Source organism: Carcharhinus amblyrhynchos, chromosome 28, assembly GCF_965287045.1.
Source record: "Carcharhinus amblyrhynchos chromosome 28, sCarAmb.v2.hapA, whole genome shotgun sequence".
NCBI classification, from domain to species: domain Eukaryota; kingdom Metazoa; phylum Chordata; class Chondrichthyes; order Carcharhiniformes; family Carcharhinidae; genus Carcharhinus; species Carcharhinus amblyrhynchos.
The window spans coordinates 2843805-2866288 of NC_137351.1; the positions used below are offsets into that span (position 1 = coordinate 2843805).

General features: G+C 43.3%; 1 protein-coding gene across 1 annotated transcript in view; it reads left to right on the plus strand.

The window, feature by feature from the left end:
- The first annotated feature begins 2939 nt into the window (after positions 1-2939).
- Positions 2940-22484, plus strand: part of ubap1lb (ubiquitin associated protein 1-like b) — a 49012-nt gene continuing 29467 nt past the window's right edge. The window contains exons 1-3 of the mRNA XM_080214225.1: positions 2940-3129; positions 3265-3326; positions 11874-12016. Of these exons, the coding sequence (XP_080070351.1) occupies positions 3290-3326; positions 11874-12016 (180 nt within the window). The 5' untranslated portion in view covers positions 2940-3129; positions 3265-3289. The remainder of the gene's footprint in view (positions 3130-3264; positions 3327-11873; positions 12017-22484) is intronic.

A 22484-nucleotide genomic window follows, 5' to 3' on the forward strand; every position in this document is an offset into this window, starting at 1 on the left:
TTATGGCTTTGGGATGAGCGAGGCTGCAAAATCTTGTAATAAGGGTTGATTTAGCACAGCCAATCCACCTAACCTGCACATCTTTGGAGTGTGGGAGGAAACCAGAGTACCCCAGACATGGGGAGAATGTGCAAATTCCACACAGACATTCACCCAAGGCCAGAATCAAACCCAGGCCCCTGGCACTTTGAGGCAGCAGTACTAAACTCTGTGCCACTGTATCTATCGCTTGCACGTCTGAGTATTTGCATGTCTGACAAAAGAGTCCAGAGAGGGGCATTTTTTTCACACAGAGCATGGTGAGTGCCTGGAATGAACTGCGAGAGGTAGCAGTAAAGGCGGGTACAATTTTATCTTTTAAAAGGCATTTAAACAGTTACATGGGTAAGATGGGTATAGAAGGATATGGGCCAAATGCAGGCAATTGGGAACTAGCTTAGTGGTAAAAACAGGGCAGCATGGACAAGTTGGGCCGAAGGGCCAGTTTCCATGTTGTAAACCTCTCTGACTCTATTTCTGCTCCAATTGCCTCCTGTTACAATTTAAAAAAAATAAGATTAGCAGCAATGTATTTTTTTAAATATCTTACAGAAAGCATTTGGGTAAATGCCAAACTATTTCCCAGAAAATATTTTATCGATGGAATTTTTAAGATGTCTCCTGAGGCAACAAATTTCCAATATTAAACACCAGCCTTTCCAGTAACGCGGGTCAGAAAATCATTCTTAATTCTTGTATTGTTTTTAAAAGAGACTCCAGTTTGCTAAAGGTTCTCGTTTTATGTTTTAAGCTGCAGATTAATACTTGTGATAGTTATCCGTGGATAGATCTCACAACGTAGTTCTGAAATCACATTAATTAGCATTTTAACCCCTAATCACTGCCCTCCACACAGTCTATCACCTAACTCTAAAGAAACCAGGAATGCTGGAAATCAGAAATGTAATACCCGGCGTCTCCCTCGATCTTGTCCAGACCTGAGAAAGTATTTTGTTCTGTTCCTACTTTTCCAGATACAGTATGAACACATCAATTAAGAGCAGGAGTAGACCATTCAGCCCCTCGGGCCTGTTCTGCCATTCAATAAGATCATGTCTTTTTTACAGTAAGAAGTCTCACAACACCAGGTTAAAGTCCAACAGGTTTGTTTGGAATCACCAGCTTTCAGAGCCTGACAAAGGAACAGAACTCCCAAAGCTCGTGATTCCAGATAAACCTGTTGGACTTTAACCTGGTGCTGTGAGACTTCTCAATGTGCCCAATCCAGTCCGATCTCCACATCATGGCTTTTTAAAAATTTGTCCATGGAGTGTGGGTGTTGCTGGTTGGGCCAGGGTTTATTACCCATTCCTATCTGCCCTTGGCATGCTAGGGTATTTCAGAGGGCAGTTGAGAGTCAACCACATTTCTGTGGCTGTGAAGTCACATGTAGGCCAGACCAGGTAAGGATGGCAGATTTCCTTCCCTAAAGGACATTAGTGAACCAGGTGAGTTTTTACCAAAATCGACAATGGTTTCATGAATGATGTGATTGTAACTTCAACCCCACATTCCTACCAATATCCAATAACATTTCACCCCCTTGGTAATCAAGTATCTATCTAGCTGTGTTACAAATATTCAAAGCCCCTACTTTCACTGCATTTTTTGGAAGAGAGTTCTAAAGACTCACACCCCTCTGAGAGAAAATAAATTCTCCTTGTTTCAATCTTAAATGAGTGACTCCTTACTTATAAACATAGATCCCTAATTCTAGATCCTCAAACAAGAAGAAACATGCTGTCTACATTCCCTCTTTCAATACCCCTCATGTCTTAAAGGTTTCAATTAAGTTACCATTTACTTTTCTAAACTCTGATGGATATAAACCTAACGTCTCCAACATTCCTCATAAAACAACCCACCCGTTCTCGGTATTAGTCTGATGGACGGCATGTTAGTACAGTGGTTAGCGCTGCTGCCTCACCACGCCAGGGATCCACCTTCGATTCCTGGCTTGGGTCACTGTGTGGACTTTGCACATTCTCCCTGTGTCTGTGTGGGTTTCCTCAGAGGGGTCTGGCTTCCTCCCACAGTCCAAAGATGTTAGATGCATTGGTCATGCTAAATTGCTCCTTAGTAACCTAACCTTAGGGTAGGTTAGAGGGATTAGCAGAGTAAATATGTGAGGTGGCGAGGATAGGGCCTGGGTGGAATTGGTGTCGGTACAGACTCAATGGGCCAAATGGCCTCTTTCTGCACTGTAGGGATTCTATGCTTTCTGACCTGCCATTCGCCTTTGCGCAAGTATGTGTTTTTTCTTTATATTTAATACTGTCTTTAACATTTGTTTTAGTTAACGTTGGATGTGGAAGCTCCCCATTCTAATTACGGATTTCCAGAACCTGGTTTTATTTCTGACTAAACTCACCCTTCCTTAACTGTAGCATCAGTTTTTCTTATTGCAATTTGGCACAGAATTGCCTCTAAAATCTAACTTTTAGAACAGATAATTGGGGATTTCCTCAAGGAACTTCCACCTGAATTAAACTGTAAATATAGATCAACAGTCCTAGAATCCAATCAGTGTTCTTGGATAGGGGTGGGGATCTGTTTGGATGATTATTTTTACGCAGCATCTGAAATAGGAACACAACAGGATTTAACTCCAGGGACAATGAGAGAAGTTATTAATCTGATATCAACACCAATCAACGTTAAAAATACAACCCTAATGTGTAGCAATGAGAAGGGATTTGCCAGTGGTTGTTTGTGTCGGTGTGTGTGTGCGTGTGTACGTGTCAAGGTCAGTTTTGGGATGAGTTCGTGCTTGTTAATCACCAGCGTCAGATCTAAGCTTCGATATGCATTTCCCTATTGGTCCCTATTGCAGTGGCAACATATGGTGACACTGGGCAAATCTGTTTGCTAGTACTCACATTGTAGGGGGAGGGGGAATATGTCCATGAGGGTTAATCTTTCTGGAGATTAACCTATGTTTGGCTTGTTCTCCCATCAGTTTAATTATAAACCCAACAACACAACGCAAACAGGAGAGAGGGGGAGATCGGAAATGTTCACCTGATTGAAATATCACCTGAAGTAAACCCGAAATACAATTATCAGACTGACAAGAGATATCATCACTGTGTACGTCTCCATCGATTATATAGGATTTAATATCTTTACGTGCAGTGTTTGAGTAAATTGACTTTAATCCACCAACAGGACATTGGATCTCCCCAGTTTCATTGCTGAATTTGTTACTCAATTGTTCCCTTACAGAGTGCTTGCTGGAAGTGCGGTAACCATGAGCAGTTCCGAGAGTGAGGTTTACAGCAGCTTGGGTAAGTAATTCCACCAGTGAATGCGAGCACGGAAAGGCGATTGTGGGCCAGAAGTATTATATAAAAGTTAGCAGCTGTGCTCCCATCAATAAGGTTAAAGTTTGTTTATTTATTAGTCACAAGTCGGCTTAGATTCACACAGCAATGAAGTTACTGTGAAAATCCCCGAGTCATCACACTCCTGTTTGGGTACACGGAGGGAGAATTTAGCACGGCCAATGCACTCTAACCAGCACATCTTTGGATTGTGGGAGCACCCGGTTAACACTGGTGGACAGGACCTGCAAACTATGGGCCTTTCTAAATGATCTATCACCTACTTTTTTAACAAATAGCAACAATTTGGTCCATCATAGAATCCCTAAAGTGCAGAACGAGGCCACTTGGCCCATCAATTCTGCACTGACCACACTCCAGGCTCCATCTCAATAACCCACATATTTACCCTGCTAGTCCCCCTGACATTAAAGAGGCAATTTACCAAAGCCACTCCACCTAACCTTCACATCCTTGGACTGTGGGAGGAAACCAGAGCACCCAGAGGAAACTCACACAGACACGGGGAGAACGTGCAGACTCCGCACAGACAGTGACCCAAGCCGAGAATCGAACCTGGGTCCCTGGTGCTGTGTAGGCAGCAGTGCTAACCACTGCGCCACTGTGCCGCCCCACACAGTCCATCATGAATGGATATCCTCACTCCCCAACCAGAGGCCTGGCAGAGTTTAAAGATAAAGGGTTTCTATCCAAGGGGGGGGGTCGAGAAGGAATTTATTTTTTCAGAGAGAATTTGATTCTACAGAGAGCAGCGGAGGATGGGTGACTGAATAGTTTCAATGCCTCTTATTGTCAAAAGATATGTAGGTGAGGTGAAGTAGCTGTGGTAAATATGTGGGGTTATGGGGATAGGGTGACAGGGCTCTTTCGGAGAGTCAGGGCAGACTCAATGGGCTGAATGGCCTCTTTCTGCACTGTAGGGACTCTGTGGTTCCATGCTTCTATATCTATGCCTTCGAGGGTTAAATAATGCGGAGAGGTTTCCGTGGAGATTTCAGTGCTACTCGGGCTAATGTCTTTGAAATGAGGTATCGGCTCCTCCTGGTGTGTGTGTTTGCTTATTGTAAAGTATCTGTTGTACTTGGCCGTTCCTGATACACTTGAAGACGTTACATCCACACTCAGTTCGGTATTGTTAGAAAATGGTTCCAGCTTCAACCTGGTGTTGATTTTTGAATGTAGGTCAGCAGCGAAAGTCCAAACTCTTTCCGGAGTTGTATCCCGACCGCTGTCTGGGGTGATGCGGTGGCACAGTGGTTAGCACTGCTGCCTCACAGTGACAGGGACCCAGGTTCGATTCCTGGCTTGGGTCACTGTCCGTGTGGAGTTTGCACATTCTCCCCATATCTGCGTGGGTTTCCTCCGGGTGCTCCGGTTTTCTCCCACAGTCCGGAAGACATGCTGGTTAGAGGTGCATTGGCCATGCTAAATTCTCCCTCAGTGTAGGCGAACAGGGGCCGGAGTGTGGCATCTCAGGGGATTTACACAATAACTTCATTGCAGTGTTAATGTAAGCCTATTTGTGATACTAATAAATTAAAAACAGCAGGGGGTGAATTTTGAATTTTCCAAACCTGGTGGGGGTGGGACCAGAGATGGACAGACGGAAGAATCACGGTGAGAGAGGGAGAGAGCGCATGCTGATCTGTCAACATCTGATACCGGAGTTGAGGGGATTGAGCTATGAGGAGAGGCTGAATAAACTAGGCTTGTACTCGTTAGAGTTTAGAAGAATGAGGGGAGATCTCATTGAGACGTATAAGATGATGAATGGGATGGATAGGATAGAGGTGGAGAGACTCTTCCCGCTCAAAAAAGACAGTAGGACTAGGGGGCACAGCCTCAAGATAAAGGGGAGGCGGTTTAGAACGGAGTTGAGGAGGAACTTCTTCACTCAAAGGGTGGTGAATCTCTGGAATTCTCTGCCCGTTGAAGTGGTGGAGGCTGCCTCGCTAAATATTTTTAAGAAGCGGGTTGATGGGTTCTTGATAAGAGAGGGGATTAAGGGTTATGGGGAGAGGGCGGGAAAGTGGAACTGAGCCACGACAGATCAGCCATGATCTTATTGAATGGCGGGGCAGGCTCGAAGGGCTAGATGGCCTACTCCTGCTCCTATTTCTTATGTTCTTATGTTCTTATGTTCCTGCAAGTGGCGTGGGTAGCTCGTTAGGGGAAGAGGGGTGGGAGATGGGGGGCAGGGGGGGCGCGCCATGATGGCTGATGTTCTGGCCACCGAAAGGAGGCAAACTCTGTGCTTACCAAATGTTCCATCTGTGATTGCAGAGGGTCCTGTAGAAAGGTTCTTCCTCCTCAGTGTCGCAGTTGTGGCTATTTCTAATTTGAACAAGTTTAAACATTCTCCCTTGCCTGTATTGGCAGCCTGTAAGTGGGGTGGGGGGGGGGGGGGGGGGGGGGGGGACTCATTATCTGCTCTTAAATTTAGGGAACCCATCCAGAACCCTGAATTCATTGAGCGCATTCACTGGATCAGTAATAGGCAGCCTAGGCTAGTGATTGGGCCCCATTCATTTTCCCAGGGCAGAGACCAATGTCCGCCAGCCAGTCAGTCTTCTCTATCTGAGGGTATTCCTGCTCTCCGACAACTCATCCTCCGTGAACCTGAGGTCATCCAACACTCCCACAGCCCTACAAAGCTCCGAGCGATCTGCTGTCTTCCAGTTTTTATACAATTCTAATCATCCCCCCTTCCCCCATTGATAGAGGTCTATAAAATAATGAGGGGCACAGATCAGCTAGATAGTCAACATCTTTTCCCAAAGGTAGGGGAGTCCAAAACTAGAGGGCATCAGAGTAAGGTGAGAGGGGAGGGATACAAGAGGGTCCAGAGGAGCAATTTTTTCACATAGAGGGTGGTGAGTGTCTGGAGCAAGCTGCCAGAGGTAATAGTAGAGACAGGTACAATGTTGTTGTTTAAGAAGCATTTAGAGAGTTACATGGGTAAGTTGGGTATAGTGGGATAAGGGCCAAATGTGAGCAATTGGGACTAGCTTAGGGGTTAAAAAAAGGGTTGCACGGACAAGTTGGTCCGAAAGGCCTGTTCCCATGCTGTAAACCTCTATGACTCCGTGATTGGCCCACCTTCATCTCAGTGGGCCGCAAGATTGAAATTGAGCTTGTTCACTCACCACGACCTTCGAATAAGATTAAATACATTTAATCCACATTTCATAACCAGTTATAAAAAATGCTGAATCGGGTATATATTTTTAGAATTGTCATCAACTTCAAACGGTAGAAAAAATATTATTTACACTTTGGGCACAGAAGGATGCACAGCTCTCACAGCCAATGTTGCGAGCAATCAGCGTATACCTCATTGGGTGGCACGGTGGTTAGCACGGCTGCGCCAGGGATCCGATTCCGAGTTTGGGTCACTGTCTGTGTGGAGTTTGCACATTCTCCCCGTGTCTGCATGGGTTTCCTCCGGGTGCTCCGGTTTCCTCCCATGGAAGGATGTGCAGGTTAGCTGGATTAATGGTGTAAATACATAGGATTACGTGTGTAGGATCTGGTAAAGATACTCAGTTGGAGTGGGTCAGCACAGACTCGATGGGATGAATGGCCTGCTTCAGCACTGTAGGGATTCAATGATTTGACGAGTAAACTTTAATTAACCTCACGCATTTCATACAAATATACATATGAACAGACAAATTAGGAGCAGGAGTGAACAATTAGGCCTCTCGAGCCTGTTCTGCAATTCAATAAGATCATAGTTGATTTGATTGGGGCTTCAGCCCATCCCCCAATACCCTCTGACACTCTTCTCAGCCAAGCATCTGTCTACTTCTGCCTTTAAAATATTCATTGACCCTGCGTCATCGCTCTCTGGGGAAGAGATTTCCAAAGACTTATGAACCTCTGAAAGCAATAAATTCTTCTCTTCCATGTCTTAACTGGGAGACTCCTTATTTTTAAATTGTGTCCCCGGGTGCTCTGGTTTCCACCCACAGTCCAAAGATGTGCAGATAAGGAGGATCGGCCAGGCTAAATTGCCCATTAGTTTCTCAAGATGTGTGGGCCGGGGGGATTAGCTAAGGTAAATACGTGGGATTATTGGTTAGAGTGCGAAGGTGTGGGGGGGGATGTTGGCTGGAGAGACAGTATGGACTCAATAGACCAAATGGCCTCCATCTGCACTGTAAGGATTCAGTGATTCAGGTGCTCTTGCTTTGTGTGTGAATCACTTCAATCATACCAGCCGGAAAAACCCATACAGGTGGAAATCGGTGGAATTTGGTAACCCTGTAGATGGGCAACAGTCAACAAAATGTCTCCTGAGCGTCACTCCGAACCCAGATGAGCTACACATGACCCCCTGGTGGCAGACTGTCCACCACCACTCTGGACATTGATTGACCAATTCTGTAAAAATTGTGTCACGTGGCTATTCCTAACACAGTGCGGGGACAGTAACCCGCATTTGATCCCAACCTCAACTGGATTCTCACTGTGTTATCAGTTTCACATCAGTGCAGTATCTATAATGTAAAGTGCACCCTCAGATGTGACTGGGTGCTACAGAAATGTACGTCATTTATTTTTACCTTATCTTCAAATGAAAGCCTTCATCCAGATTTCTCAGCGAAACAAAGGAAAAGGACTGTTCCTTGAAATGTCATGAGAAATATTTAGCAAGGCGAAGCAACAAAGGGTATAAATAAATTAGAAGCGGGTAAATTATTTTCATTATCTTGGAGCACTGGAAAATTTGCACTGATAGCAATCCAATCAAATTGTGCAAACACTCAGTCTAAAAATCCCATGTCAAACTGCATCCACATATAATAAAAACATGTCTGGTGCTCCTGATCCAATGATTAGTTAGTTCAATGCAAGCATAATCTCAGTTATAAGGTAAGCAATCTCTAAGCCAGTATCAACATTCCAGAATGCAATGCAGCAACGTCATGCCAACTCCAGCACATGGCATCCATTTAGATAAGTAGCAGACTGTAAATTCAGAAATAGATGGAAATGAAATTGAAACAATTTGTTCCACATCAGCAGAGTGATCAAAGGGCGGTGAGGAAATTAGGCCAATAATGCAGGGTGATGTTACGAGTTCTGTGTTGCAGCAGACACGCACAAACTTACAAATTAGGAGCAGGAGTTAGGCCACTCGGCCCCTCAAGCTCTGCTCCACCATTCACTAAGATCATGGTTGATCTGGCTGTAAGCTCAATGAGATAATCTACCCCTGATAACCTTTCACCCCCTTGTTCTATCCAGCTCTGCTTTAAACCCAGTCAAAGATTCTGCTTCCACTACAAAAGGGAACTACAGGTGTGCCATAGAACATAGAACACTACAGCACAAACAGGCCCTTCGGCCCACGAGTTGCGCCGCCGATCACATCAACACCTACCAATCTATAGACCTATCTATAACCCCCAATCCCATTAAATCCCATATAGTCATCCAGAAGTCTTTTAAAAGACCCCAGCGAGTTCGCCTCCACCACCACTGACGGCAGCCGATTCCATTCACTCACCACCCTCTGAGTGAAAAACTTACCCCTAACATCACTTCTGAACCTCCCTCCCCGCACCTTAAATCTGTGTCCTCTCGTAGCGACCATTTCAACCCGGGGAAATAGCCTCTGAGAATCCACCCTATCTATTCCTCTCAACATTTTATAAACTTCTATCAGGTCGCCTCTCAACCTTCGTCTCTCCAGGGAGAAGAGTCCCAGCTCACTCAACCTAACTTCATAAGGCATGCCTCCCAGTCCAGGCAACATCCTTGTAAATCTCCTCTGTACCCTTTCAATAGCTTCTACGTCCTTCCTATAGTGAGGCGACCAGAACTGCGCACAGTACTCCAAGTGAGGCCTGACAAGGGTCTTATAAAGTTGCAGCATTATCTCCCGATTCCTAAGCTCAATCCCTTGATTAATGAAGGCCAGTACACCATACGCCTTCTTGACCACGTTGTATCACAGCTTGGTATGGCTCCTGCTCTGCCCAAGACCATTAGAAACTACAAAGTGTGGTGAATGTAACCTAATTCATCACGTAAACCAGCTTCCCATTCATTGATTCTGTCCACACTTGCCGCTGCCTTAGAAAAGCAGCCGGCATGATGAAGGCCCCCCCATAACCCGGACATTCTCTCTTCCATCGGGAAGAAGATACAAAAGCCTGAGGTCACGCACCAACCGACTCAAGAGCAGCTTCTCCCCTGCTGCTGTCAGACTTTTGAATGGACCTACCTCACATTGAGTTGATCTTTCTCTACACCCTAGCTATGACTGTAACACTACATTCTGCACTCTCTCTTTTCCTTCTCAATGAACAGTATGCTTTGTCTGTATAGTGCGTAAGAAACAATACTTTTCACTGTATACTAATACATGTGACAAAAATAAATCAAATCAAATCAAATCAAATCAAATCATGCCTTTCAAGGAAGAGAGTTCCAGTGACTCACTATCCTCTGAGAGAAAAGATTTATCCTCATCTCTGTCTTAAATGAGCAATCCTTTCTTCTTAAACAGGGACCCCCCTGTTCTAGATTCTCTTACCAGAGAAAACATCCTCTGCACAATAACCCTATAGATCATTTATTTTTATCTTATCTTCAAATGAAAGCCTTCCTCCAGATTTCTCAGCTAAACAAAGGAAAAGGACCGTTACTTGAAATATCATGAGAAATATTTAGCAAGGCATAAATAAATAAATATTTATTTTAATTATCTTGGAGCACTGGATCTTAAAGTTAATCTTACTCTATAAACTCCAATGGATACAAACCTGACCTCTCCAACCTTTCCTCATAAGACAACCCGCCCATTCCTTGGTATTAGTCGAGTAAATCTTGTCTGAACTGCTTCTAACGCATTAACGTTTTTCCTTAAATAAGGAGACCAGTACGGTACACAATACTCCAGATGTGATCTCACCGTTACCCTGTCCAACTGAAGCATAACCTCCCTACTTTTGCAATCAGTTCCCCTCACGATAAATTACACCATTCCATTAGCTTTTCTAATTACTGCCTGTACCTGTATGCTAACCTTTTGTTATCAATGTATTGATAATGAACTTGTTTCATGTGAATCACAATTTAAACATTTAAACTGGTGAGAATTCTGAATCTATTTCTGATGACGCAGATATGCTGAGGATTTAAAAGAGGATGGAGCTTTACAATGAGGAAAGCACAGTGGAGGGCACTCCACTGGGGGGCAACGTCCCAAACAGTGTCACAGCCAATGAATTTGTTTTGAAGTGTGTTCATTATTGTTCTAAAAGGTCAAGCAATAGCCAATCGGTGGACAGCAAGATCCCACAAGCAGCACCTGAGATTAGTGAATAGCTCAACCAATCCAATGGTAGAAAGGATATTATTAAACTGGAAAGAAAAGATTTACTAGGATACTACTGGGACTTGTTGGTTTGAGTTATAAGGAGAGGCTGAATAGACTGGAAGTTTTTTTCCCTGGAGCGTAGGAGACTTAGGGGTGATCTTATAGAGGTCTATAAAATAATGAGGGGCACAGGTCAGCGAGATAGTCAATATCTTTTCCCAAAGGTAGGAGAGTCTCAAACTAAAGGCCACAAGTTTAAGGTGAGAAGGGAGAGATACAAAATCCAGAGGGGTAATTTTTCACAGGTGATGATAGTGTTACCTGAGAGAAAATAGTGACGGGCTCCCACCACCGCCCCACCCTCCATCTTCAAATAATACTTTTTCTTTTGCATGCCTTTGGATCAATATTTATCTTGTGTGCTGAGGTTTTACACGTGTCAGCTTAGGTATATTTTTTATTCATTCGTGGGACATGGGTGTCGCTGGCTGGCCAGCATTTATTGCCCATCCCTAATTGTTTCTGAGAAGGTGGTGGAGAGCTGCCTTCTTGAATCGCTGCAGTCCATGTGCAGTGGGTTGATCCACAATATCGTTACAGAGGGAACTCCAGGATTTTGACCCAGTGACTGCGAAGGAACAGCGATATATTTCCAAGTCAGGATGGTGAATGGCTTGGAGGGGAACTTGCAGGTGGTGATGTTGCCCTTGTCCTTCTGGATGGGAATGGTCGTGGGTTTGGGAGGTGCTGTCTAAGGATCTTTGATGAATTGCTGCAGTGCATCCTGTAGATGGTACGCACTGCTGCTACTGAGCATCGGTGGGTGGAGGGAGTAGATGTTTGTGGATGTGGTGCCAATCAAACGGGGCTGCTTTGTGATCAGGTTCTCGAGCACAGCTTTGACTCAGCTTTCAGCAATGAGTCAAACTAACACTACTTTTAACTTAAATGTATTTCCTTGGCCATGAATTGGGTGCTAGCAAACCAGTGAAATACTGAACACAGTTTGGATAGAGATTCTCAGAGCGAATTCTATTTCGTAACCATGCTTTTCAAGGGTGATGATTATCTCATAAGATAAAGCATCAGCGTATCTGGGAAACCTGCTGTAATACAGAGTTTGATTCTTACATTTACCTGAATATTTTCCTGTTTAGGGGGATCCTCAACTTTCTTGGATGAAATACCTTTTAAAATTTCGGAGACGTTCCAGATTGTTGATTCGGAAGAACTCAACTCAGACTCTCCCCTACCGTCTCTCCCTCTGCCCGATCACTCTGAGATATTGATGCAAACACAGGTCAGTTATAACAGGATAGTTTTGTAAATTAATTCAACTGGGCATGATATCAATGCACAGGATTAAATATCAACTGTGTAACACAGCATTTGTTTTAATGGAATAGTTTCATTGTTGCACAAACCAGGACAACATTTAGAATGCTATGGTTTCCATGTTAAAGTATTCCCTTCCAATTTTCAATATGATATTGAGAGATCCTGTGTATGCTTAGCCCTGTTTGCTTCAGTCTATGCAAAGACTTCATCAATGCAAACATTTCATTTTTGCCTATGTAACTAACAAGCTTAAAAAATTGACTGCTAACTTGACTACATTTTAAAACTCGGAAGAGTTAGCTAGAAATTGACTGCATTCCTAAAGGGTACACAGCAGGCAAAACAAAATTTTCATAACAGCAGCTGCAAGACATGTTTTCTCAGACTGAGACAAACTGCGAAAAACAGTTCCAATAATGAGAAAGGAATTGAAATATAGTTTGGAACTGTGTGTTCAGTTTTCAGTTTGTTTTTGAGATTCAATTCTTAGATTTTGTTCATCTCACTACATGTTTTTGTAGAGGGTCTGGCTATGAAACCAGTCCCCAAGTTTGCTGTCTTCTTGCTTCTGTCATGTTAATTGTTTCTTAAGTTTTATTCAATAAAAGAAAACCAATTTAAACCTCGCACCAAGTACTGAACCCTCGTCGATTCGAATGAATGAATGAACCCTAGAATATTTTCAAAAGTCCTAAACCATCATCTATATAATCCTACTGATCTTGATATAAACTCCAAAGAATTTTCTATATGTTTATTCGTGGAATGTGGAACTCATTTGCAAGAGCAGCATTTATTGCCATTGTCTAATTTCCCTTCAGAAGGTGGTGGTGAGCTGTTTTTTTACATAGAAATGTAGAAACTAGAGTGAGGAGGAGGCCATTCAGCCCTTTGAACCTGCTCCCCATTCATATTGATCATGGCTGATCATTGAATTCAATATCCTGATTCTCCCCCCACTTCCCCTCACATCCTCTGATCCCTTTAATAGAAATATAGAATTGAATGGATCCAGACTATAGGCACAGTACTGATTAAAAAAAAGTTTATTTTTTAGTCACAAGTAGGCTTACATTAACACTGTAATGAAGTTACTGTGAAAATCTCTGAGTTGCCACACTCTGGCACCTGTTCGGGTACACTGAGAGAGAATTTAGCACGGCCAGTGCGCCTAGTTGTGGTTTGATACAACAGAGTAGCTTCTTGACCATTTCAGAAGGTGGTTAAAAGTCAAGAAGACTGCCATCAGCCAGGAGTCATGTGCAAGCCAGACCAGGTAAGAATGGCAGATTTCCTTCAATGCAGGACTTTAGTGAGGCAGATGGATTTTTATGAAAAGTTTATTTACTAGTGTCACAAGTAGGCTTACATTAACACTGCAATGAAGTCACTGTGAAAATCCCATAGTCATCACACTCTGGCACCTGTTCAGGTACACTGAGCGAGAATTTGACATTGTCAATCCACCTAACCAGCACATTTTTCAGACTGTGAGAGGAAACCGGAGCACCCAGAGGAAACCCACGCAGACACAGGGAGAATGTCCAATCTCCACACAGACAGTGACCCAAGCTGGGGATTGAACCTGGGTCCCTGACAATGTGAGGCAGCAGTGCTAACCACTGTGTCAGCGTGTCGCCAATAATCTCCTGCTAATCAAAGAACATTGGAGAATGATGTCAGTGAGCACTGAGGGTTAAAAACACCTGCGTTTTATTTATGGGTGTGTGCTCTCTTATGTGGCAGCTGCCTTTCTGCCTGTTTCCCACACTAGGGACTAAAATGTCACATCCAGTGAATACATGAACTCATTAATACAACAGAGCTCAATAAGCTAATAAAAATTAATACAAATGTATAATAATGCGGAACTCTTAACTGGTCATATTGCAACCCTAGCAACATAATTGAATTCAAATATACCTACACTCCCCTTCCTGTGCCCTTTTTTTCCCACTTCATAGAATTTTACTGCGCAGAAGGAGGCCATTCGGCCCATCAAGTCTGCAGGAATCACAATCCCCCTCTGCCCGTTGAAGTGATGGAGGCTGCCTCGCTAAATATATTTAAGACGCGGGTTGATGGGTTTTTGATAAGCGAGGGGATTAAGGGTTATGGGGAGAGGGCGGGAATGTGGAACTGAGACACGACAGATCAGCCATGATCTTATTGAATGGCGGGGCAGGCTCGAAGGGGTGGATGGCCTACTCCTGCTCCTATTTCTTACGTTCTTATGTTCTAATCCCACCCAGGCCCTATCCCTGTAACCCCGTTATTTATCCTAGCTAGTCCCCCTGAGACTAAGGGACAATTTAGCATGGCCAATCCACCTACCTGCACATCTTTGGACTCTGAGAGGAAACTGGAGCACCCAGAGGAAACCCCATACAGATACGGGGAGAATGTACAAACTTCACACCGACAGTGACCCAAGCTGAGAATTGAACTTGGGTCCCTGGTGCTGTGAGGCATCAGTGCTAACCACTGTGCCACTCTAATGCCACTTCCAAAGATTTTGATGATATTCCAGATAATGGCCGGAACTTTCCAGCCTCACATGCCCTGCTACCATTGCCAATGAGACTGGCACATTTGGCACTCAGCCAAAGCTCCATTCACAGCAGCAGGAATGGAGAATCCCAGCCGTGGATGAGGTTGAAGAATTCCAGCCAATATTTTTGGTAATAAATTTAATAAGGGGATTGTAGCCAAAACATTTGGAAAGAGAAACAACAAATTAAAGTTCTTGAGTACCTGTTCCTGTATTGGAAGTGAAAAGTCCTTTATTTTATTTTGAATATGTTTAGAATTCACAAGGTAAAGGTTGGCCCTAAGGAATACTTAATGCCAGTGATGAAAGAAAGGGGCGAGATATTTTTCTGAGGTTTTGCAACAATCAAACATGCAGTGTTCATTGGAAATACTCGGGTATTTTATTGAATGCTGTCAACATTTATCTAAGACGCAGAGACCCGTAATGGGGAAATATGTCAGCAACAATAAATCATACCTCACAAATCTGTCATGGGTCTTTGAGCAGAAAGCTAATTCAATGGCTGAAGAATATCCAAATGGGTGTGATTTATATCGTACTGAAGAAGGTGCATCTGAGCCTCGTTAAAAAGGTGTCAACTTATGGATTTAATGGTAATGAACCTAGGTGGGTCTTAAAAATGTTTTAGCAATTGAGAAAAGCTAGTTATGATAAAAAGCTAGACTTGCAAAGGAAATAGTTAAAGTTAAAGTTTATTTATTAATCACGAGTAAGACTTACATTAACACTGCAGTGAAGTTACTGTGAAATTCCTCTAGTCACCACAGCCCGGCGCCTGGTCAGGTCAATGCACCCTAACCAGCACGTCTTTCAGACTGTGCGAGGAAACCGGAAAATAGGAACGGCAGACCATTCGGCCCATCGAGCCTGCTCTCCCATTCAAACAGATCATGGTGGCACATTGATTAGCGCTGCTGCCTCACAGGGACCCAGGATCAATTCTGGCCTTGGGTCACTGTCTGTGTGGAGTCTGCACATCCTCCCCATGTCTGTGTGGGTTTCCTCTAGGTGCTCCAGTTTCCTCCAAAGATGTGCAGGTTAGGTGGATTGGACGTGCTAAATTGCTTCTAAACTTCCCAAGATGTGTAGGTCAGGGGTATTAGAGGGGTAAATACATGGGGTTACAGGAATTAGGGCCTGGGTTAAATGCTCTGTCAGACTGTCGATGCAGACGATGGGCCAAATGGCTTCCTACTGCACTGTGGGGATTCTATGATTATTCATCTATCTCTGTGCTATTTTCTGCCACTCAATGTCCTTAATGTCACTAGTATCCAGAAATCTATCGAGATCTGTCCTGAACATGATTGAGCTTCTAAACCCTTCTGGGGTAGAGAAAGCAAAGGTTCACCACCCTCTTGAATGAAGAAATTCATCCTCACCTCAGTCTTAAATGACCTGCCCCTTGTTCTGAAGCTGCCCTCTGGTCTTAGGCTCACCCACATTGAACCTTCCATGCCCTGTAAGGATGTTGTAAGTCTCAGCGAGATCTCTTATCATTCTTTGAAAGTTTACCGGATACAAGCCCAGTTTCTTCAATCTCTCCTCGTAAGCCAATCCTGGGGTTTACAGAGGAATTGCTGATTATGGTGGACTTTCTGCAGATGTTGATTCTGGATCACTTGTTTGTGGTAATGAAAAATTGAGATGAAGGAAAATAGATCTTCGAATTATTAACATTTCATAGAATCTCATCAGTGCAGGAAGAGGCCATTCAGCCCATCAAGCCTGCACTGATGACAATCCCATCCAGGTTCTATCCCTATCACCCCATGTATTTACCCTAGCTAGTCCCCTTAACAGGAAGAGGCAATTTATCATGGCCAATCAACCTAACCCACACATCTTTGGAGTGTGGGAGGAAATCGGAGCACCCGGAGGAAACCCACTCAGACACGGGGAGAACATGCAGAGTCCACACAGACAGTGACCCGAGGCTGGAATTGAACCCGGGTCCTTAGTGCTGTGAGGCAGCAGTGCTAACCACTGTGCTCCCGTGCCGCCCATTTACTACTGACATACTAAACACCATGGCCAAGTGACCAGTATAATAGGCGTAATAATGGCGTTTAACCCAATTGAAATATGTCAGTTTAAGAATAACAATTGACATTTAACAAGCTAAAAAGAAATAAAACGTATCGGTTCAGGAAATGGGAAATATCAACGTAATCAATGGTTGTCTACTGGCAAAAGTGTTAGAGGGAATAGATGGCAATGATTATCAATCATTGACTGGATACTTCCAGTGAATAGAAAGCGGCTGTCAGTGATAATCAAATGGTGAAATACAACCTGAACATTTCATTGCAAGTTGAAATAAATCATGTTCATGCACCATAAACTTAGTTGCAGAACCTAATTTAAAATGGCAGCCCAAAGTAACAGGCAACCTCGAGAAAGATTAGAGATTGAATGAAAGGTTGTGTGATTCTGCACTGACAGGGTGCATCACTCCAACAGAACTCCACAATTGTGTAATCCCAGTGCACCAATTCAAACTCCCTGCACTCGAGACTCTGCTGGGAGCATGGGGTCACAATGGTTAGCACCGCTGACTCACAGATTCAGGGTCCCAGGTTCAAATTCTGGGTCACTGTCTGTGTGGAATTTGCATATTCTCCCCATGTTGGTGTGGGTTTCCTCCCACAGTCCAGAGCTGTGTGTGTTGGGTGGAGTAGCCAGGCTAAATTGCCCCTTAGTGTCAGGGGGGCTACCTAGGGTAAATGCATGTGATTATGGGGATGCGGTGGGATTGTGGTCAGCACAGACTCGATGGACTGAATGGCCTCCTTCTGCACTGTAGGATTCTAAGGTTATTCAATTTGTCACAATTCTGACTACCTTCTTTAAAAAGAGATGGATAAATAACCAATTATAAAAGGAATCAATGATTATTTGGACAGGGTACGCTTTAACGTAACAATGTGGAAGCATTGCATCAGTGACTACAAGAAAGCCATCTGTAGAATATAACTCATCAAGGGTTGAATAGTCAAAATTGATGGCTTGGAGTTTCTTTCACTTAATTTAAGGCCTGTGCGGATAATCTGCTGAACTTTCCTCATAGAGATCTACAGCATGGAAACAGGCCCTTTGGCCCAACTCACCCATGCCAACTTTAAAGTTTTATTTCTAGTTTTAAGCTCCATCATAAAGAGGAAAGAAGGTTCTTGCAATGTTAAACTAAATGTGCTGAAATTTGAACATGTAATGTCAAGTTGTGCACTTCTCCATCTAATATTGTGCCTAATTTGAATAGGAAATCTACTTCAGGCTGGAATCGTTGTAAATGTGTAAACAAGGTACAGGGCGTTTGAGTTACAAGCCAATCAGATGTATTTTATTTGAATTTAAATAGGAAGATTGTGTTGTGATTGGGTGATCACATGTCTGTGAATTGATTGGGGGAGAGTTGGGCCCAATCAGTGCAAAGTGCACCCACATGTTTCTGCTCACACCATTTGACCATAAGATATAGGAGCTGAATTTGGCCATTCAACCCATTGACTCTGCTCTACCTTTCGATCATGGCTGATATGTTTCTCAACCCCATCCTCCTGCCTTTTCCCCCTGTCCTCTGATCCTCTCTATTTCTTTTGCCTCATGTTGAACACATGTGCCATGAACCAGGCAGTGTTTTAAAACTTTAAAAATACTCCTTCATAAGTCGAAGAGTAGTGAGCTAAGAATCCTAGAATCCCTACAATACAGTAAGAGGCCGTTAGACCCATCGAGACTGCACCGACAACAATCCCACCTGGGCCCTATCTCCGTAAGCTAACCTATTTATCCTGCCCTGACACTAAGGGGTAATTTAGCATGGCCAATCAACCTAACCTGCAGTTCTTTGGAGTGTGGGAGAAAGCAGGAGCACCTGGAGGAAACCCACACAGACATGGAGAGAACATGCCAACTCCACACAGACAATGCTAACATGACAGTCAATCCTACAATACAGTTGAAATCCAGTGTAACTGTTAGGGTGGCACAGTGGTTAGCACTGCTGCCTAATAGTGCCAGGGACCCGGGTTCAGTTCCGTCTGTGTGGAAGTTCGCACCCCATGTCTGTGTGAGTTCCCTCCAGGTGCTCCAGTTTGTTCCCACACTCCCAAAGATGTAATGTTAGGTGGATTGGCCATGCTAAATTGCCCCCTAGTGTAGGTTAGCGAGGGTTAGCCATGGTAAAAATGTGGAGTTACAGGGATAGAGTCTGGGTTAGATGCACTGTCAGAGAGTAGGTGCAGACCCGATGGGCTGAGTGGTCTCCTTCTGCACTGCAGGGATTCTATGAGTTAAGAGCCTTCTTCTCAGATTTAAAGCGTGATCTTACCTGCCATTAACTCCCGCTGCAGCGAGGTTGGAAAATTTGGCAGCTTAGTCAGATTTCCGTTTACTGCGGCAGGAAGGGAAAATCCCACTGCTGTGAAAGGGGGTAAGATTCCAGCCTTAAAACTTTGATCTTTTTACTCTGCAAATATCCAACCAAGTTGTGACTGATTATATTTAGAACCAGATTTTCAACAGAGACTGAATGGAATGGAATATCTGACCTCCCACTGCAGGATGGTGTCAGCACTCACAGTCAGTACGGGTACTGCCATTCACAACATATTCAAACTGATAGTCGTGGCACCTTACACAGCAAGTGAAATAACCTAATATCATTGTTGGACATAGATTTAGCTTCAGAAATACTTAAAGAGGCTGATTGTTTGACATGGACCTACGTAGACAAGCACAAATATTTGAAAAGAAAACTATTTTCCTTGTTTCAGTGATGGACAAAAATGGGAACTGTGTTGAATAGGTGCATAATGTGCAATATTAAGATAAATGAGCAGAGAAACCATTCCCTTTATTGTGTTTTATATCTGGACCTAATCAAGTGCTATTTCTCAATTCAACACTCAGTTAGGCCCCTTCTGTGCTGTTTTCCATTTGAGTAAGACTCTCAATTACCAAGCCTTAGTATTTATTTTTCAATTATTTTAACCCAAGTGAATGTTTTGTTCTGCTGCCGAAGACCAGTCTGGAGCACAGTTATAACATTTAGCTGCTGAGCTGATCCTTTCAGACCAAGCCTGGAATTCTCCGTTCTCCCCTGCGGCTGGGATTCTCCAGTCCCGCTGCAGTCCTGGAGTGGTTTGTGCGCGACTGGAGAATTCGATGTGGGGCATTGAGCTGCTTCTGTAAGCTTGCCTCAGAGTAATGACACCCTCCCACTGAGCACCTCCGCTGGAGGATGGTGAAATTACAACATATTTACGTAGACCATTGAATTCTCAGCACTGTTACGAATGCTGGACTTTAAGTTTAAGTTTATTTATTAGTGTCACAAGTAGGCTTATATTAACACTGCAATGAAGTTACTGTGAAAGATCCCCTAGTTGCCACACTCTGGCGCCTGTTCGGGTAAGCTGAAGGAGAATTTAACACGGCCAATACACAAAGCTAGCACACCTTTTGATTTGATTTGATTTATTATTGTCACGTGTATTAACATACAGTGAAAAGGATTGTTTCTTGCGCTATGCAGCCAAAGCATATCGTTCATTGAGAAGGAAACGAGAGAGTGCAGAAGGTAGTGTTACAGTCATAGCTAGCGTGTAGAGAAAGACCAATTTAATGCAAGGTAAGTCCATACAAAAGTCTGACAGCAGCAGGGAAGAAACTGTTCTTGAGTTGTTGGTACGTGATGTCAGACTTTTGTATCTCTTTCCCGATGGAAGAAGGTGGTAGAGAAAATATTCGGGGTGCGTGGGGTCCTCAATTATGCTGGCTGCTTTGCTGAGGCAGAGGAAGTTTAGACAGAGTCAATGGATGGTTTGCGTGATGGATTGGGCTACATTCATGACCTTTTGTAATTCCTTGTGGTCTTGAGCAGAGCAGGAGCCCATACCAAGCTGTGATACAACCAGAAAGAATGCTTTCTATGGTTCATCTGCAAAAGTTGGTGGGAGTCGTAGCTGACATGCCAAATTTCCTTAGTCTTCTGAGAAAGTAGAGGCGTTGGTGGGGCTTTCTTAACTATAGTGTCAGCATGGGGAGATCAGGACCGATTTTAGTGATCTGGACAGCTAAAAACTTGAAGCTCTCAGCCCTTTCCACTTCATCCCCATTGTTGTAGATAGGGCATGTTGTCCTTTATGCTTCCTGAAGTCAATGACAATCTCTGTAGGAGATTTGAACCATAGGAGGAAATCAGAACGCCCAGAGAAAACCCATGCAGGCACGGGGAGAACATTACAATGTTCTTTAAAATATTTAAGGTGAAATAGAACATTATGGAAAGGTGGATAATGGGGTCATACTAATAACTTCTGTTCAGAGACAGGTTTGTGTAATCTGGCTGACATGGGGAAAGAAATTCAAACAGAAGCCTTTTTAATATCAAGTAACAGTTTTTACACCTGGAACAGTTGCTTTTGTAGACAGAGTAGATACTGTCATGTGAAGCAGAGATGGACTCTTTTATGTTACCAACCAAGCAGGATGTTTGCCAGAGTAGTTTTTCTGTTCAAAAGGAAGGGGGCAGGACCAATTGGACTGTTGGAGATTTCAGGAAAAAGAAGTCACTGAGGTGCGCCTTCAGTGTAAGAAGTCAGATTTGAACGAGTTAGATTGAGTGGAATCGTGTTAGTTAATTCATGTAGGAGTACCCTTTCTTTAAATTGGTGTTGGTCAATGCCTATTGGTCAATGTTGATTTTAGTTTGTTTGTTGCAATAAGATGTGAAATCTTGTCCTTTTGGTTATTTCTGTCAGTCTCTGGGAAATTTATCTCTTTAGAAGTTATTGGTCTCTAAGGAGGTTGTAACTCACAAATTTGCAATGGGAAAAGATTGGCAGGAAGTGTGTTCAGATGTAAGATTTTTAGTATTGTATAATGTAAATCACTTTTGAGACTGCTCAGTATGTCAGAGGAAGCGCTGTTTTGTTAGTACAGGACACTGTAGAATAAAAGTAAATGTTGCTTTAATGCAATAATTGCTCTATTTCCTTCTAGTGAATGGAATTAATTCAGCATCTGCAGTATTTTGCCTTTATGGAATTAATTTAGTGATTGCATTGCAGATTACTGTAGCTTTGTTTGATTTGTCAGTTTAATCATTTATTTGCGATCTGAGAATGTTAAGTTCTTGGATAGAGGAAGCTGAAATATACCATTGGTAATGAACATGTAGATTTTGAAGTTAAAGTTAAAGTTTATTTAATTAGTCACAAGTAAGGCTTACATTAACAGTGCATTGAAGTTACTGTGAAATTCCCCTAGTCACCACACTCTGGCACATGTTCAGGTTAATGCACCTAACCAGCACATCTTTCAGACTGTGGGAGAAACCAGAGCAGCCAGAGGAAACTCACGCAGACATGGGGAGAATGTGCAGACTCTGCATAGACAGTGACTCAAGCCAGGAATTGAACCTGGGTCCCAATGCACCCTGGACTGATTTCTCAATGTGATCCCTTAATCATTTAAGGGATTATTAAATGTGTATTGCTAATTGAGAGCATTGGAAACAACAGAGCAAATGAGGGATTCTAGAGTTTGAAAGTAGCATGAAAGGGCGAGCAATCAGGCTTCTATGGGTTGATGTAGGGGTGTGGAAGGCACAGACTTGGTGGGCCGAAGGGCCTGTCCCTGTGCTGAACTGTTCTTGAAGGAAGTGAAACGGTTAATGCAATTTGTGAAAGATCTTAATTTAGATACTTGTTGTCATATGTTCTTCAGTAATCTGATTGTAACTAAAGACTTTAAGTACGCTTCTAAACTCACAAATCCCCTGATAACTTGTAGGTTTGGCAGTAACGTTTACACATTTCCCTTCACAATTCTAACGCACTCACATTTCAGCTCCAAAGGCCATCAACCT